Here is a 16,901-nt window from a genome sequence, read left to right as displayed (position 1 = left end):
CGTTTGGTTGGAAGGGGGGGAATTATGTGGGAAAGGAATTGTAATTCCATGGGAGTTGAATTACTGGGAATAAAGTGGGAATTTAAATTCCAGTGTTTGGTTGACAGGAATAGAATTACTGGGAATTTCAATTCCAATGTTTGGTATACATAGGAATTGAAAGGGAATAAGTAGTATAAAGTCAAAAATGTCCATTATTGTTGTTAGACATTAATTTTAGGTTAAAAAAGGAAAGGGTAATTTTGACTCATCACTATCTTTTTTTCCCAGGAATTAAAATACCAGGGAGGACATTGGATTTTAATTCCATGAAAATGGGAGAATTACAATTCCCTCCAACCAAACTACGGAATTTAATGACTTTTGGAATTAGGTGGGAATTAAGTGAAAAGGAAATTTAAAATCTCTCCGACCAAACGCCCTGTTAGTTTCACCAATCACCACACATTATATTTACAAAAATATAAACAAAACTTTGAGCATAAATTTGGATGGAGCAAAACAAACACGGTTTAGGAGATGATGCCATTAGTGACGGAAGACGGACGGCGATGGACGGAGGTCTTCGGTTTTTCATCGGCATAATACTATGAAGGCGGTTGCATGGACGGCAGTCAACGGCAGGTAAGAAACACTAGTGGACTAAGCTAGTGGTGTGTTTGAAACGTATTATTATATATTGCTTTCAAACAAAAATCTTCCACTTGCGGCTAATATTTTAACTACCACACAATTGTTCCAATATGATAATGTCCACACGTGTTAAAAATTTGAGTTTTATATTAAGCAACATAAAAATACAATCCTTCAACCAAGAACCAGAATTCACAGTGCATTATGGACCCTAATGCATATGTATATGTCTTATATTATAAATTTTTGTATATTGTGTTATGAAATTCAATAGCTTAAGAATATGAATTCTGTACCTGAAACAAATTATTAATTTTGTTTTATGTTATGAATTTTTGTATCTTGTGTTATGAAATTATGTGCCTATGAACACAAATTATATACCTAAATCAGATTTGAAAAATAAGTAAAAATATAACATATGTATGTGTCTTCTGTTATGATTTTTTGTGTCTTGTGGTATGATATTCAATACCTTACGTGTATGAATTTTATACCTCATCGTTTCGGTCCAAGGTCCATAATTTGGAATTAATTAAACTTGTAACATTGTGATTACCAAATCAATAGTCTTGACGAACTTGGTTAGGATTGCTTCCAAAATTTCAAATTTGATTTTCAATAGGAGTTGCCTATAACTTGAGTAGGCTTGTAGTCCTTTGACAGCTAAGATAGGTTACATGGCAGGCTTCATGCACCAAGAACTATCTTCGCATAGCGACTGTAAGTTTATTCGAATACACAACTCGGATTGAATCTAAATTAATCTATAAAAATATTAGGTATTGAATGTAATTTAAAAAAATGATAAAAGTTATGGACCTTATGTTTTGATACTTTAGGATAGCATAGTACAAAGGCAAAGCTCATACCAAGAAATTCATTGGATGAAATTGGACCCAGAAGACTACCTTATCTAGTGTCATATCAAAGCTGTTTTAATTTTACGAAGTTTAACATTATTATTTTCGAAAAAAATAAATAAATTTAATTTGCATCTAACTTTTACATAATGTGTTGGATTGTGGAGTCGGACTCAAAGTGATGGGGACCTGAAAGTAAAAGATGTGAAAAGAGAAACAAAAGTAGGAACTTCACTACAATAATGCCCACCGTCCTTGTCAAAACAAAAAAAAAACATAATAATAAAATAATAAACGTGAATCAAATTAATAGAAAATAAAATTTTAAAATTGGGATTGTTAAAGTCAATATATTTCTAATACATTAAAATTATTTGGCCGGTCTAACATATATCCGAAGGAACGTTATGTGTGAAGTATAAAGGAAATAAATAGCTCTATAAGGACACAATGGGTGAAGCCTGAGGCAATAGGTAGCTCTACGCGCGGAACGTCAAACTTAAAATCTTGTGGTTACAAAATTAATTGTTCGATAAATTTGATTAGGGTAAAATAACCGATTCTATTAAAAGAGTTATCTTATTTGAGGTATGATGAATAATTTTCTTATTTTACTCATCTAGATGTCATGTCACCTACGTTTAAGTAGAAATCGACAATAAAATTGGAGAAATTATCCAGCTAACCACTTATCACCTAAATTAACTGACCAATATATGGTGTTGGTTATCACTCTTCTGACCGTTCTTAGGTAGGTGTTCGGATTTTGGCGATCACGACATTAACATCAGTCAATAATAATAATAATAATATTTGAAATTATAACTTTGTAATATATATATATATATATATATATATATATATATATATATATATATATATATAATTTTAAAACTATTTTTCATTCCAAGTCAACATCAAGTCACCAAATCAATAGTATTAACTTGGGAGAAGAATAGTATTACGAGTAACTTTTTTGAGTCACAAGAAAACTCTAACTATTAACCAATTGATAGTGTGTATTAAGTAAATTATACTATTATATATTTTATTTGTCTCATTTTATATGTCCTATTTATTATTCATTGGTCAAATCAATTCTTTATTCTTATTTATTTTCTTTAGTATTTTTTTACTCATTTTTAATTTTGATTTTTTATGTTTAATAGTACTTTTAGTGTAGTTTCTAAATATATAAATTTTGTATAATAACATTAAATTTAATATTATGAAAATTTGAATTAAAAATAACTTCAGTCAAACTTCGTTAACCGAACCAGACATATAAAATGGGACGGACGGAGTAATAATTTATTCTAAGGGTCAGGTCTTCCCGTGCGGTCAGTGCGGCATACACCATTAGGTATGTATAAATGCACTACACAGTATTCGTAAATACACTATATGTGTGGTGTAGGGTGTAAACGAGCCGAGCCGAGCTCGAGCCTGGGTAGGCTTGAGCTCGTGCTCGTTAATGGAGGCTCGGCTCGAGTTCGAGCTTGGTAATTTTCGGGCTGATCGAGCTCGGCTCGAGCAGCTCGATTGTTTCGAGTTCGAACTCGAGCTCGATTTTGACATTGAATTTGACATGTTTAATACTTTTGGTTTAAAATTCAAACTACTTTGTTTTATCCATACATAAATAATAGAAATCTTTTAGGGATTTTGAGTTTAAAATTCTAATTTCTAATTGTTATTTTTATATATTATTATTGTATTATATTATATCATTATTATATATATTATACGTATATATTATATGGCTCGCGAGCGGCTCGACGAGCCACGAGCCTAGAATATCTAGGCTCGGTTCGAGTTCGATTATTAAACGAGCCGCTCGAGCTCGATATTGACCGAGCTCGATCCGAGCTTTGACCGAGCTGCTCGCAAGCGGCTCGTTTCATTTACATCCCTAGTGTGGTGTATTTATTTTTTGTGTGGTGCATTTTTTGGCATTTCATTCTGGTGTATTTTCGAACACTGTATGGTGCATTTATGCATATCTAATGGTGTATGCCGCACTAACCGCACGGGAAGACCTGACTTCACAGGAACCAAAATCTTTGTTCTAATATTCTTTAATTTTACATATGGTGGGGTTATACAACAAGCTAAGTCTACTGAAATAATAATCTAAAGTAAAAAAAAAAAAAAAAAAAATGGTTACTAAGGTCGGACATCGTTGGTGAGACATGTCAATTCCAATGCTACTACTTTTAAATCAACATCATACTTACATATGTCACGACTAACTTGAACCACTAAATGCATACTACCCCATCAAATAACTTTAACCACGTACGTTAATGTTGTAAGGTCGTGTAAGGTACTACAATTCCCGCTTCCACACGTTTTGGGAGACCATCAATATGTGAAATTCCTTAACATTTTCGTCCTCCATCTTCATTCAGTATTTCAGACATTCTCATTCACGCCACAATGTGCTAAATACCCAAAACACCCACCTTAAAAAATAGTTAGGCACTTAGACGCCGACCAATTGAACCCTTATATACATTTTTAAAAAATAATATTTTTTTTAAAATAAGATATAACCTCAATCAAGTTGGTCAATGTGTTAACTTAGTAAGAACAAAACAATAAGTTAAAAAAAGAAGAAGAGTATTTTGTCAAGTTGGTTAATTTGACAGTTAGCATAAATGAGCTGTCTATTGACATTTTTAATTTGAACTAGGTTGATTTACATTCTTATAGTCCTATGTTAACTAGAGTCACAAGTAAGTTTCACGTATAGCGCACTTTTGTGTGGCATTTGCAAGTTTTCCCATATATTTAAAAAAGAATTTGAGTCTTAATTAACCTTTATAACTATTATATTTTTTATTTGTGGTTATCAAATTTAAAATCATTTTTCAATTACTGAAATGTTTGTAATTTTTAATAGACAGGAACAAAACCGAGTTGATTTTGAATTTAAGAACAAAAATTTAAAAAAAAACTCAATAATCGAAAGAGCAAAATTAGAATTAAATTCCTTTTAAAATCAAAACCTTTCATTAAAAATCATGTTTAGCCCTAATTTATATATTTTTGTTTGAGCACATATTTTCTTGACTAGTTAATCAAAACGACACACAATATCTAATAATGTTTTTGTTTGAAATGACCTCAAGACTCGAGAGTAACAATGCACTCTCTCATTAATTTTAAAGTAGTTCAATCTAATAATTTGAATCCGCCAAAACCCTTAGTTAAGTAATTAGAATTAATAAACATTATCTCATCCACACCCTATAGGTCTAATTTGTTTTCTTTAAACAAGAGAATGACATGCAATTTGAATATAACAAATTGAAAAATACATTATTTTTTTCCTTCTTGAATTTAGCTCAAAATGTTCATTTTCTAATGTAACATATTTTTTTTAATATTAATTACCAGTTGTTTATGAATTAGCTGACTCGCCACTAGTTTAAAAAAGAAATTACTTAATAATCAAATACAACGATTCTGTTTAAAAAAAAAAAAATACAACGATTCTATTATATAGGACATTAGAATGTAAATATTATAAAGCAAATTTAGGTGAGAGCAATTTATGTGGTAAATACGGTTAAGTTCACAAATACGTACAATTTGCACGGTCTGGCTGTTGGTAGATCTTTCGCAATTTGCTTTATTAAGTTAAGTTTAAGGCTCGGATTTTGACCTAAGGCCAGAGGTTCCTAAGCTAAGTAATATTAGGTAAAGATGCAAAAAATTCTCATTCTTCAAGTATTTAATGAGATATTTATAGGAGGTTGAAGGGAACACATGTCAATTCCCCAACATGTGGAGCTCATGCATAAGAGAAGGTTGGAGGTTTTGTCGATTTCACCACGTGTACCGAGATTCCTGACTCCCTCGTTCTTGTAGACACCGGGTTCGAGCAAAGGAATTAAGGCTAAAGGCTCCAAGTAGAGAGGGTTAGGTGGTCTATCCCGACCTAAGTTGGTCGGGGTGAATTAAAAGACAGTTAGGTACTAATGTTAATCGTGCCTTGCTAAGTCCTACCTACTAGGTCGGGTCTGTGGGCTTTGAAGTCGGTAATGCTCGGGAATGATCCCTCTCTGTGACTCGACCAACTACTGAGTAGGTACATGGCACGTAAAGAAAAAATAGCATAGGAGTATTCCTTATCAGCGATAATCGGGTCATACCTACCTTAAGAGGTGGACCAAAACCAGTCTTCTACAAGACCCTCCCAACCCCAAGCTAAGAATTTTCAAGCCTAGGCCCTTTTTCTCCCTTGGCTGGTTTGTTTGTAAATTTAATTGTAACTTTCTTTATGTATCATTATATTTGTTAAACTAATTTATTTGTGTACAAAATATCTCTCAATTTAGTGTATAATGCACAAAATTCTTATAAAAGTAACATATTTTAATGATGTATAGTGCCATATGACACTACTTGCAAAAGCCCGACATTATGTTCCAATAAAGCACTTGTTTAATGTGTTGGATTTAGTCAAATTATGACCTAATGACTAAAAATTAGCCCAAAGCAAAAAAGCAATGAATAATTGAGAAAAAAAGTGACTTTTACAAGACCTGCACAACATTCACGTTCGTTTAATTCACAGTATATTTTTTCACAATAATGTGGAAGCTTTAGATATTGCGGGAGGTGGTGTACTGTGCCATTCCCATTTTCCACCATATATAGACATGGTGAGGAAGAAGACAACCAACCAACCACACAAGTTGGGGTTTCTGACGCTGCAATTGAAGGAGAGAATCCCTTTCCCTAGTGTTATCTCCTCATCCTCCTTCCTCTTAACCCCACCACAAGCCCATTCTTGATTGGTCAAGATTTCGGCTTCAATACTTACATATCCTGTTGTGTGGTCTTTGAGGCCACAATTCTGTTTCTCTCTTGAATTGGAAGAGGCCCAGAGTTCAAAGGTTCTACCTTTCTGTCCCTAACGTCCTCTAATGGCGAGTTGGGTGTTATCAGAATGTGGTCTCCGACCATTCCCCAAAATCTACCCTAAGCCAAGAACTGGGATGGGTTCTCTCAGTTGTGGCAGCCCCTCAAGGGTGACAGTTTCAGGAACAGATCTGGGTTCTTGTTCGTTGATTGGGATTAGAGAGAGGAGCTGGGCATTGAGGGTGAGTGCCCCGGTGAGGGTCCCCTCAGTTGGGGAGGAAGAGGAAGAAGAGAGGGAGAGAATCAATAGCGTCAATGGGGGTGGGGTTGAGTTTTTTGACCCTGGAGCACCGCCGCCATTTAAGCTGTCTGATATCAAAGCAGCCATTCCTAAGCATTGCTGGGTGAAGAACCCTTGGAAGTCCATGAGCTTTGTGGTTAGGGATGTTGCAATTGTGTTTGGATTGGCAGCTATGGCTGCTTCTCTTAATAACTGGATTGTTTGGCCTCTGTATTGGTTGGCTCAAGGAACCATGTTCTGGGCTCTCTTTGTTCTTGGCCATGACTGGTATATATGAATCCTATAGTCTTTTTTTTTTTTTTTGGGTGCAGATTATATGTCAAAAAGTTTTAATTTTTAAGTTTCTGATGAACTTTGCAGTGGCCATGGAAGCTTTTCTAATGACCCAAAGCTGAATAGTGTTGCTGGCCATCTCCTCCATTCTTCAATTCTTGTCCCTTACCATGGATGGTATGACCTCTTTGTGTTCTTTAAGGTTTTCTAAGAATTGTTGAAATGTTAGGAACATATTAGCTTAGTGAAATTATGTTGTTCTGGTAATGTTGCAGGAGAATTAGCCATAGGACTCATCACCAGAACCATGGCCATGTTGAAAATGATGAATCTTGGCACCCTGTAAGTGTTTGAACCTGCTTACCTCAAGTCATCTATTTCATTCGCTTACGTTTTTACTTATTTTTCACTCGATTTCAGCTGCCCGAGAAGATATTCAATAGTCTTGACAATGTCACGAAAAAATTGAGGTTCACTATACCATTCCCACTGCTTGCATACCCCATCTATCTGGTTAGCAGCCTAGTGTTTTTTTACCCTTTTAGTCTGTGTACAGAACTTTTTTTTTCTCGAATCAAAATAACCTTTTGGCATGTGTTGCGATTTTAATTACTTATAGTGGAGTCGAAGCCCTGGGAAGAAAGGCTCTCATTTTGATCCAAACAGCGATTTGTTTGTGCCAAATGAGAAGAAAGACGTGATTACCTCAACTGTGTGTTGGTCAGCCATGGTTGCTATTCTTGCTGGTTTATCGTTCGTGATGGGGCCTGTCCAATTGCTCAAACTCTATGGAGTTCCATATGCGGTTGGTCCATCATCTCAGCCATTGATTTTATGATCTCTCAACACATATCGTTTTTGCTATATAGAATCTGAATATTCAATTCCAACTCTTTTGGTTTGATGTAGATCTTTGTTATGTGGCTGGATTTAGTCACCTACTTACATCATCATGGACATGAAGACAAACTCCCATGGTATCGTGGAAAGGTATGATTCCGGTTTCACAGAAACTGGATTTCTCTGTTGGAGTTTAGTCCAATAAAGAAGGGAGAATATCGAAGACTATTTGTTTATTGATGATGCAACATTAAAGTTTAAATCTTTAACAGGAATGGAGTTACCTTAGGGGTGGACTGACCACTCTTGATCGCGATTATGGATGGATAAACAACATACACCACGATATTGGGACCCATGTCATACATCATCTTTTCCCGCAAATCCCTCATTATCACTTGATTGAAGCTGTAAGCCCCTCGTTTTAATGAAGCTTTCTGCTCGGGTTTACGTGTATTCACAGTAGTATTAAACTTTGGGTTTCATTTGCAGACCGAGGCTGCTAAACCGGTGCTAGGGAAGTATTACAGAGAGCCGAAGAAATCATGGCCTCTTCCACTCCACCTGTTGGGAGACCTCGTGAGAAGCATGAAGAAGGATCACTACGTGAGTGATACCGGGGATGTTGTATATTACCAAACCGACCCCAAGCTTGCTGGAACCGAGAAGTGAGACTGTCGATCTCTGAGGTTTCTCCTAGTTTAGTAATGCTCGTTGGGTCTTGGCAGATGGTTCGTTTGACTTAACTCAATTCTCGGTGTTTTTGTGCTTGTACTACTATTTTTGGAGGCATTAGCGGCCAAGTCCATTCATTCTTACCTTATATGATATAGCTCTCTGATCATAAAGTTCAAGAAATGTATTGTGTTATCATTCATGGCAGATATATAATGTATGTAATGATCATTCAGTTCAACAAAATGATAAGCTTTTATTTTATCTTATTTTATTTGTTCTTCTCTCTGGTTCTTTGTGGTTTAGATATGACACTCAATCTGCTTCAGAATTTTTATCAGAAAAAATAATTGCCATAACTTTTATGGTGGTTTAGGACCACCAAGATCACTAACTAAAAGCCAATCACTATTGGCAAAGATTTGACAAAACAGTTCAAGAAGATGATTGGTGATGTGGAATAGTCATATTTACCAGAATCAATTCAAGTTTTGCTGCTTCACAGGCTCTCAAAACTGTATCAGCATCATCATCTGCAAACGCTGCGACAACCCTTCTCCATATTCCGGAGCAAAACCTGCTCCCGGGACACAATTCAACTCTGGTTCGTTGGCAACTGCAGGGTGTAGGGCACTTCGGAGAACTTGTAGACCGTTTGGTTGATAAGGCCCCTCGGGATTGGGAGCAACTTTGGAGATTTCTTAGCTGTTTTCTGGGTAGCAGATTGTGGGCCCACGTAAGGTTGAGCCCTAACAGTCGCAGTGTGCGAGTGGCTCCTTGTGGGTACCAAGCATTGGTCCTCTCACCTAATGGACCACTGAGTCACCGTGATTTACTCCTCTACAATCCTGTCAGGCTACAGTGTGGGGCAAAAAAAAATAAATGAAAAAACAAGAACAAGTAGCAGAAGTTGAAGAGACTGTATGTGCAAATATGAAATCAGAAGCTCTCCCTTTCTGCAACAATGGAAAATCATAACTTTGTCTAATCTCCAACATGGAAGAGATACAGTGCATCTTTAACTAATAAAGATGACTCCAACACAAATTGGAATGTGTCCAACTCTTCAATAAACAATGAAAAGCTCCATATAGAAATCCCAGGATTAATATAAAAAATACCCATCAATATTGCTTTCTGGGGCAATAATGAGCTCCATAACAAAGACACTTTATATGCATTGACTAACACAGAACTGAACTTGAGCTTCTTGTTCATAAAATGCTTCATATGAGCTATGGAAGCAGTCTTCATCTTGTTTTTTCTCAAACAGGAAGGAAAAATGGATTCTTTATATCTTTCCAGATCTTTTAACTTGGGTTATACTCTCGATAGAGGTGTTAATTAAACTAGGTTGAGGCCACAAGCCAGGCTAACTAACCCTACTGTAAAGGTTAGGGTTGAAAAATTTTGCCCCCCTCCCTAACCCTCATCGTTGGTCGGAGACGAACACATTTTTTTCATGGAGACGAAGGTGGGGGTTGAGGCTGCAGGCTAGCCTAACCCGCCCTGGGGGGTTAGAGTTGAAAATTTTGACCCCCTCCCCCACCTTTGATCAAAGACAAAGATGTTTTCTTCGACTCTAGCTGGACTACTGGAGAACAAGTTAATTTTAGTTTAATTGTATGATTTTGTACAGTTTATAATTCAATTACATAATTTTTAAAAATTAGATAAAGCAATTACAGTTTGATGTGTAATTCGCTGATTTATTTGAGTTTTATTTAAAATATATATATATATACAATATAAAAATTAGGAATATAATTAAAAATTAATATTAAAATATTATAATAACGGGATGGACCAACGGCTAACATACAGAAATGAACACGTCAATGGCGGCTAACCCACAAATCTCAATGGCCAAAAATTTCAAACATGTGGTCCCCACCGGTACTATAAAAAGATGTCGGAGATAAGGTCGGCGAAGGAACCAAATGCACCTCGTCATCACCAGCTAATAAGTAATAACCACCCCTTCTTTCTGTTATTTGATCCCTGCCAATTAATAATGTGCTGTCACCCCTAAGAATAATTATACTTTTTACAGCTATCATTTTTCTAACTGGATTTATCAGCCTAAATAATAATTTAATAAAACAGATTTGAATTGCTTAAACATTAAGACAAAAGTTTAAATCTAAGCGATACTAAGCAGAGAAGTTAAAAATTCGAATAATATATTAGGAATGTTAGGTAAATAATTGTTAGCTGATTGGATTAGTGTGTTTGACTACTTAATAGCATTAGCTTATTGCAGAAAAGTTAGTTGTTACCTGTAAACTAACTTTCTCGAAAATGCTACTTTGAGCAGTTTTTGAATTTTTTTAATATTTTAAAATAATAAGTTGTTACAAAAAGCTAATTAATCAAGTACTCATATTAATTGTTTAACCAAATTAAACAGTTAATATTGATCAAATAAGTTAAAATTGACTAATAAGCTAACTGGGCCTGAGCTTTTGACTCCAACAACCAAAGACTATTCAACAATGAACATCCACCAGGCATTATTGAATACAACTTCATAAATAATAATTGAGTAAAATATTATTATTTTCAAATCAATGGCTTTGATGGCTTTTATCACCTTCTCCTTTTAGAGTTTTGAGGGCCATGATTGAAAAATCCACCATTAATGCAGCCTGTGGAGCTTGGAAGATATGCATGACAAACATCCTCTTCTCTTATTTATTTCATATATATATATATATATATATATATATATATATATATATATATATATATATATATATATATATATATATATATATATATATATATATATATATATATATATATATATATATATATATATATATTGTGAATACATTAAGGAATACAAAGAAATTACAAGAATACTAAAAGAATTCTCAGTTTGTTTTCAAGCTAAGAGGTCCTTGTGATTCTCAAAAGAATTAATCAGTAATCTCCCTATCCATGGTGTTTCTTAACCCTACTAACAACTACATTTATATAGATAGATATATATTCAAAAGTATAGTAATAAGAATATGAAAGAATATGAGTTAGCCATGGAGGATAATGCATGGCAGAGATGTGTACCTAAGCCACCATCTGCTCCTGCTCTATGTACAACATCTGGTCGATCCACGACGGGTTGGGATCGTGTACCCAAGACACGTCGGGCTCGTGTGTCTGTGATGGGGCGATGATTGGGGTTCGGTTTGAAGCATTTGCACCCCGAATGCCAAACGAGGAGGATCTTTTGAGTTTGTTTAGATCGTCCCCGTTGAAGCCCCAATCCAGTTTCCCGTCTGGGGAGCTCCAATCGGAGAGGCCTCGAGAGTTTGCAGCGTGGTGAGTGGCCCCACCACTGCGGTCGATGAAGCTCTGGCTGCGTTTCGCGAACCCAGCAGACCTCGAGTTCATGACTGCAGCTGCCACAGCTGCAGACGAGTCGTATCCGTACGAAGATGTCTTCCTTGCTGGGGAAGAGGAAAGCGTGGCGGGATAGCTAGCTCGGAGTTGGTTCATGTTTTGGCGAATCGGGGATTGCAGCTGGGAACTGCTGGGACTTTGAACCTTGGGCGAGAGGCACTGCAATTGGGATGCCAAGGGCGAATCGAGGGAGGCTAAGGCTAATACATCCTCGAGATTAGTAGGCTTGAAATCCCCGAGCCTATTGTAGTCCTTATTCCAATGGGACGGGGACGAGAGACCAGCCATCTCGTCGACCAGTTGCTGCTGCCTATGTTGTTGGGAACGAATACTTTCCAAGCTAAGCAATTCCATCTCGAGCTCCAAATCCCGAGCATTCCGAGCTGTCTTCAGCCTGCTCCCGGGAAGCTGTAACGTAGGCGGGGTGAAGTTCATCTTGTTCTGCCACATCGGAGACGAGGAGCAACTAACGGTTGGAGACATGGGCGGTGTTGAAGTAGTAGACAACAACAAAGACGAAGAACCAAGAGCCAACGGGCTCAACGTGGCCATGTCCATTGAACTGACCGAAACGGACTTTGGTGAAGGAATAGCGGAACCGGTAGATGCATAGAGTGGGCGTAACTCCTCGGGCTTGTGAGCAAAGAAGCATACTTTCCTCGAGCACCCGGTCTCGTCCTTGCACAAACGGGTTCTATATTGAGCGGGATGAAGCCAGGACTCGAATATACCATGGGCAAATTCACACGCATCGCCCTTTCCACAACTCCCCTTCTTGAACTCGGGGCACGGGACACAACTATATGTATACTTCCTCGGGTCACGCCTCCTCGCATTCTCGCCCGGATGAACAAAAGGGCACTCGGTCCAGTCATGAGAATAAGCCCTCGAGCACGGCTTAATCTTGAAACTATACATCCTAAACTCATCACTCCCGTATATCCCATTATTTATATCGGGCAACGAAGTATCAATAGGATACTCTTTCACCAATCGACCCACCATTTCCGTTTTTTCTTCTTCATCATCACCAACCTTGCCTTTCAACAACTCGAGGGTTCTTCTCTTCAACCCTCCCGAGGACTTCAAGCTATAGGGCTTGTTCCCGCTAGCATCAACGCAATTCACATCAGCCGAGGCATCAACGAGGATCTTGACAACCTCAGCAGCCGCCTCCGAGCCACCAGCCACTGCACAGTGAAGGGCGGTCGCCCCATCCGAGCCACAAGCCATGTTCACATCAACCTTCCCAGTCTGAACAATATACTTGAGAACCTCAACACTTCCATACATGGAAGCAATCATAAGAGGGCTCCTCTCTTCTAACCCCATCTTTCTCGACCCGATTCGCCTACCATACCACAAGCTCAGCTCATTAACATCACAACCCTTCCCTTCTACTTCACCAATGAACCCACCCACATCATCTGCAGCTGAAAATTCAAGCAATTTTGAGCAACTCTCACAGAAAAACCCATCTTTCTTCTCCATTTGTGAACCTAAAGGGCAATATTCACCCTTCATCAAAATCCCTGTATGTTCAAACAACTTCAAATAAGGCATATACACCAATTACATATATATATAAAACACATATAGATCCTTTCAATCTCTAAGATCTCACAAAACCAGCACTCCTTAACAATTAACAACTCCTATTCCAAGATTCAACTGTCTAGTTGCAGAAAGTATACCTAACTAACACTAAGCACAAATCAGTGAAGAGAAAAGTATGATCCATTCAACAATTTCCATACAAACCCACACCTTAAAATGATAGTTAGTCCAAAATTCAACCAAGAAACAAACAAGAAAAGGCAAGAATTAACCAAAGACTGAAGCTTTTTGCTCTTAACATACCTTAATCAAGAGGAACTTATGGAGAGGAGGAGTACCAATCAAACAAAATGAGTTTGGATTTGGTGTGGAGAGAGCAGGGGAGAGAGGTGGGCAGTTTATAAGGAAGGAGGCTAAAGGGAAGGAAGAAGGAAGGTGAGATTTTTCTTCTTCTTTGTTGTTTGTATGGTGATGTGTTTTCTTGATTTCTCTTTGGTCAAAAGTCTAACCTTTGAAAGGGTTGAGTCCACCTCACACCACTTCTGTGTCGTACTGGTTCCCACCTAAATGCAAATGCAAATGCAGATGCACATGAAACTCAAATGCGGATGACATTCAAATGCAAATGTTTTCTTTTTTCCTTCGTGGTAAAGCAACGCCACATCTTAAAATTAAATTAGTACTCCGTATTATAATATTATAATTTGATATATATGTCTTCAAATATAGACTTCGTTTTGTATTCTTATATCTCATCGATACAAAACATTATTTCTTTATTTACTCCTTTTTAAACTATGATTTTTTAGCAAGTGATGATAAGTAAGAGTATTGAACTATCTTTACTTTTTTTTTTACCAGAACTATGTGGTCTAATGGTATCCGGGTTGGACTTCCATTTGGAAGATTATGAGTTCAAGCCTCAGTGGAGGCGTTATTGGTTCTTTGTGTTTCAGTAGGTTGAGAAAGTATATGAACAGATACTACAATGTAATAGAGCCAGTAACTTTCAAAAAAAAAAAAGAACTATCTTTACTTATTTTTACACATAATTAATAATCAAATCATATTTAAACTCTATAGTTGTTTTCTCAATTTTGTCTCTAAACAAGTCTTCAACTCTATCATTTTACATGCATATTGCATTGTCTCAATTATGAATTTTTCGTAAAATACAATGGTATTTTGATCTTCAATTATTAATTTTTTTAAGAAAAAATAAAAATATAAATATAACGGGTCAATTCATTTTGTATAAAAAAAATCAAAATATCATTATATTTAAAGACATTTTTATGAATTTATTGACGAATGACAAAAAATGATCATATCACAATAATACTATGACTAAAGAAGAAGTTCTGAAAAAACAAAACTAAAAAAAGACTAAAAATAGACCTATAAATTTAAGGAAAAAAAATTAGAATTAACTCTATATTACTTCTATCAAGATTTATATATATATATTGATAGGATCTATGAGGATATATATAGACTTGATTTGACTTAACTAGCAACTCTATCATTGTTTTTTTTTTTTTTTTTTTTTCATAAAAATGGGTTTTACAATTTTTTTTTTAAAGAAGAATTATATAATTTTGTATGAATTCGCCAAGTTTGAATGAGTTGTCTTGTTGACTCCAAAATTCCTTAGCTAATGATTAGTCAAAATCTGGTAACTTTGGTGTTTGGCAACAGCAGATTGAGTGCAGTGTTTAATACGAGTAATTTATTTATTTATATAATTAGCTAATCACAAATGTTGTTTGGAAAGTTTGGATGATCATGTTTCCTCTGTCCGATGCTTCCCAATCCCTATGTACTTTCATGTTGGCTGACTTCTCAAACATATATACACCTAAAATTTATTCCTTCGATGAATACAGCGTTATAATGATTTATATTTTAAATAAAAGAGAAAATGGTCTATGCCCTTAAATTTTACCCAAATATCAATTAGACCCCTAAACTTTAAAAAAATTTAATTAAATATTTAAACATGTCAAATTGGCTCAATGAAGCCTCAAAATTGATAAATGATCTATTATTACAGGTCATTTCAATTTCGGCAACAGATTCCGACCACCGACGACAAAATCCGGTCACCGACGACAATTTTCGCCTGTCTGGTCGTCTTACACTAGAGAAGATAACCGGACGGCCGCCTTCTCCAGTAGAGAAGACGACCAGACGGCCGTCGGCTGTCTTCTCCATTGGAGAAGATGATCCAGATCTAGATCGTCTTATCTATTGGAGAAGACGGCCGACGGCCGTTTGGTCGTCTTCTCCACTGGAGAAGATGACCAGATCTGGTCATCTTCACTAATGGAGAAGATAACCAGACGGCCGTTTTCTCCACTGGAGAAGGCGGCCGTCCGATCGTCTTCTCCAGTGGAAGACGACCGGACGACCGGAAATTATCGTCGGTGGCTGAATTTTATCTCCGAAGGCCAGAATTTGTAACCGGTGGTCATAATTTATCGTCGGAATTGAAATGGTCTGTAATAACAAGTCGTTTATCGATTTTTGAACTTCATTGACCCAATTTGACATGTTTGATTGTTTAATTGAACCTTTTAAAAGTTTAGGGTCTAATTGACCATTAGAATAAAGTTTAGGGTCATATTGGACCCTTTTCTCTAAATAAAAAATTACACTTATATAATGAGTTATAACACATAAAGTCATTTTTGGGTTTATTCTAATGAATGTCTCTTATTTTTTTGTTACAATTTTAAATTTAGTTTTAGACAATCATTTTTATCATTTAACATTCTAAACTATTATATTTTGGACACTTTTAGTTAATTCATTGACTTTTTTGTGAAATTCTATTTTATGTAATTGTGTTTTTCTCTTTTCATATTTTTAATATAATTTTCTCAACAAATTAATTTCAGCGTAAGTCTCTTATAGTCTTTGGTTACAATTTCAAATGTGACAACTCCAAACCCGACTTACAGTCTTTGGTTACAATTTCAAATGTGACAACTCCAAACCCACATAATAATGGACTAAAACAATATTACATATTTTTTTTACAACTACTATAAATTTATAAATATAATTGTCTAAATCATATTACATTTTCAAATTTCAAAGAAATTTGCAGCCAATCAAATTATTTAAAACAACATTAAAATAGAGTCTGATTCTATTTTTTTTTTCCACAGCTTAATGCCTTTTTAAATTATTCCCCTTTTTCTAATATTTATTCTAGTAATAATATAATTATCTAAATCATATTATAATATCAATTTTTCCAAGATAATTACAGACAACCGAGTTATATATTATTCAATTAATTGGGTGATACTTTTGCACTAATTTTATAATCAAATAAATGTTCACTTTCAAATATTAAAATTATTTATAATTTTATATTTAATTTTATTATCTAAATATCTAAATATATAGTAAAAAATATATTCGTGTATCGCATGAGTAATTTACTAGTTCAAATTAATATACTTCTTAACATA

General features: G+C 35.6%; 2 protein-coding genes across 6 annotated transcripts; one reads left to right on the top strand and one right to left on the bottom strand.

The window, feature by feature from the left end:
- The first annotated feature begins 6,162 nt into the window (after positions 1-6,162).
- LOC109186614 (omega-3 fatty acid desaturase, chloroplastic-like) lies at positions 6,163-8,729 on the top strand. Its single transcript, XM_019336676.1, has 8 exons — positions 6,163-6,936; positions 7,030-7,119; positions 7,218-7,284; positions 7,363-7,455; positions 7,562-7,747; positions 7,852-7,932; positions 8,055-8,192; positions 8,275-8,729. Exons 1-8 carry the CDS (start codon positions 6,434-6,436, stop codon positions 8,452-8,454), a joined length of 1,338 nt encoding a protein of 445 aa, XP_019192221.1. The 5' UTR covers positions 6,163-6,433; the 3' UTR covers positions 8,455-8,729.
- A 59-nt stretch (positions 8,730-8,788) lies between these two features.
- On the bottom strand, positions 8,789-13,920 carry LOC109186613 (zinc finger CCCH domain-containing protein 29). Of its 5 annotated transcripts, none has more exons than XM_019336675.1 (3): positions 13,723-13,920; positions 11,527-13,394; positions 8,789-9,313 (listed from the first exon to the last, which is right to left on the bottom strand). In XM_019336675.1, the coding sequence occupies exon 2, from the start codon at positions 13,384-13,386 to the stop codon at positions 11,527-11,529; it is 1,860 nt and encodes a 619-aa protein (XP_019192220.1). In that variant the 5' UTR covers positions 13,387-13,394; positions 13,723-13,920; the 3' UTR covers positions 8,789-9,313. The 5 variants fall into 5 exon arrangements, 4 of the variants coding, with proteins under 4 accessions (XP_019192220.1, XP_019192219.1, XP_019192218.1 ...); XM_019336674.1 differs by lacking the exon at positions 8,789-9,313 and adding an exon at positions 10,231-10,485; XM_019336673.1 differs by lacking the exon at positions 8,789-9,313 and adding an exon at positions 10,231-10,458.
- Between the last annotated feature and the right edge of the window lie 2,981 nt (positions 13,921-16,901).

The sequence above is a fragment of the Ipomoea nil genome, unplaced genomic scaffold (assembly GCF_001879475.1).
Source record: "Ipomoea nil cultivar Tokyo-kokei standard unplaced genomic scaffold, Asagao_1.1 scaffold1407, whole genome shotgun sequence".
Classification (NCBI taxonomy): domain Eukaryota; kingdom Viridiplantae; phylum Streptophyta; class Magnoliopsida; order Solanales; family Convolvulaceae; genus Ipomoea; species Ipomoea nil.
This window is presented reverse-complemented; position numbering and strand designations above follow the sequence as displayed.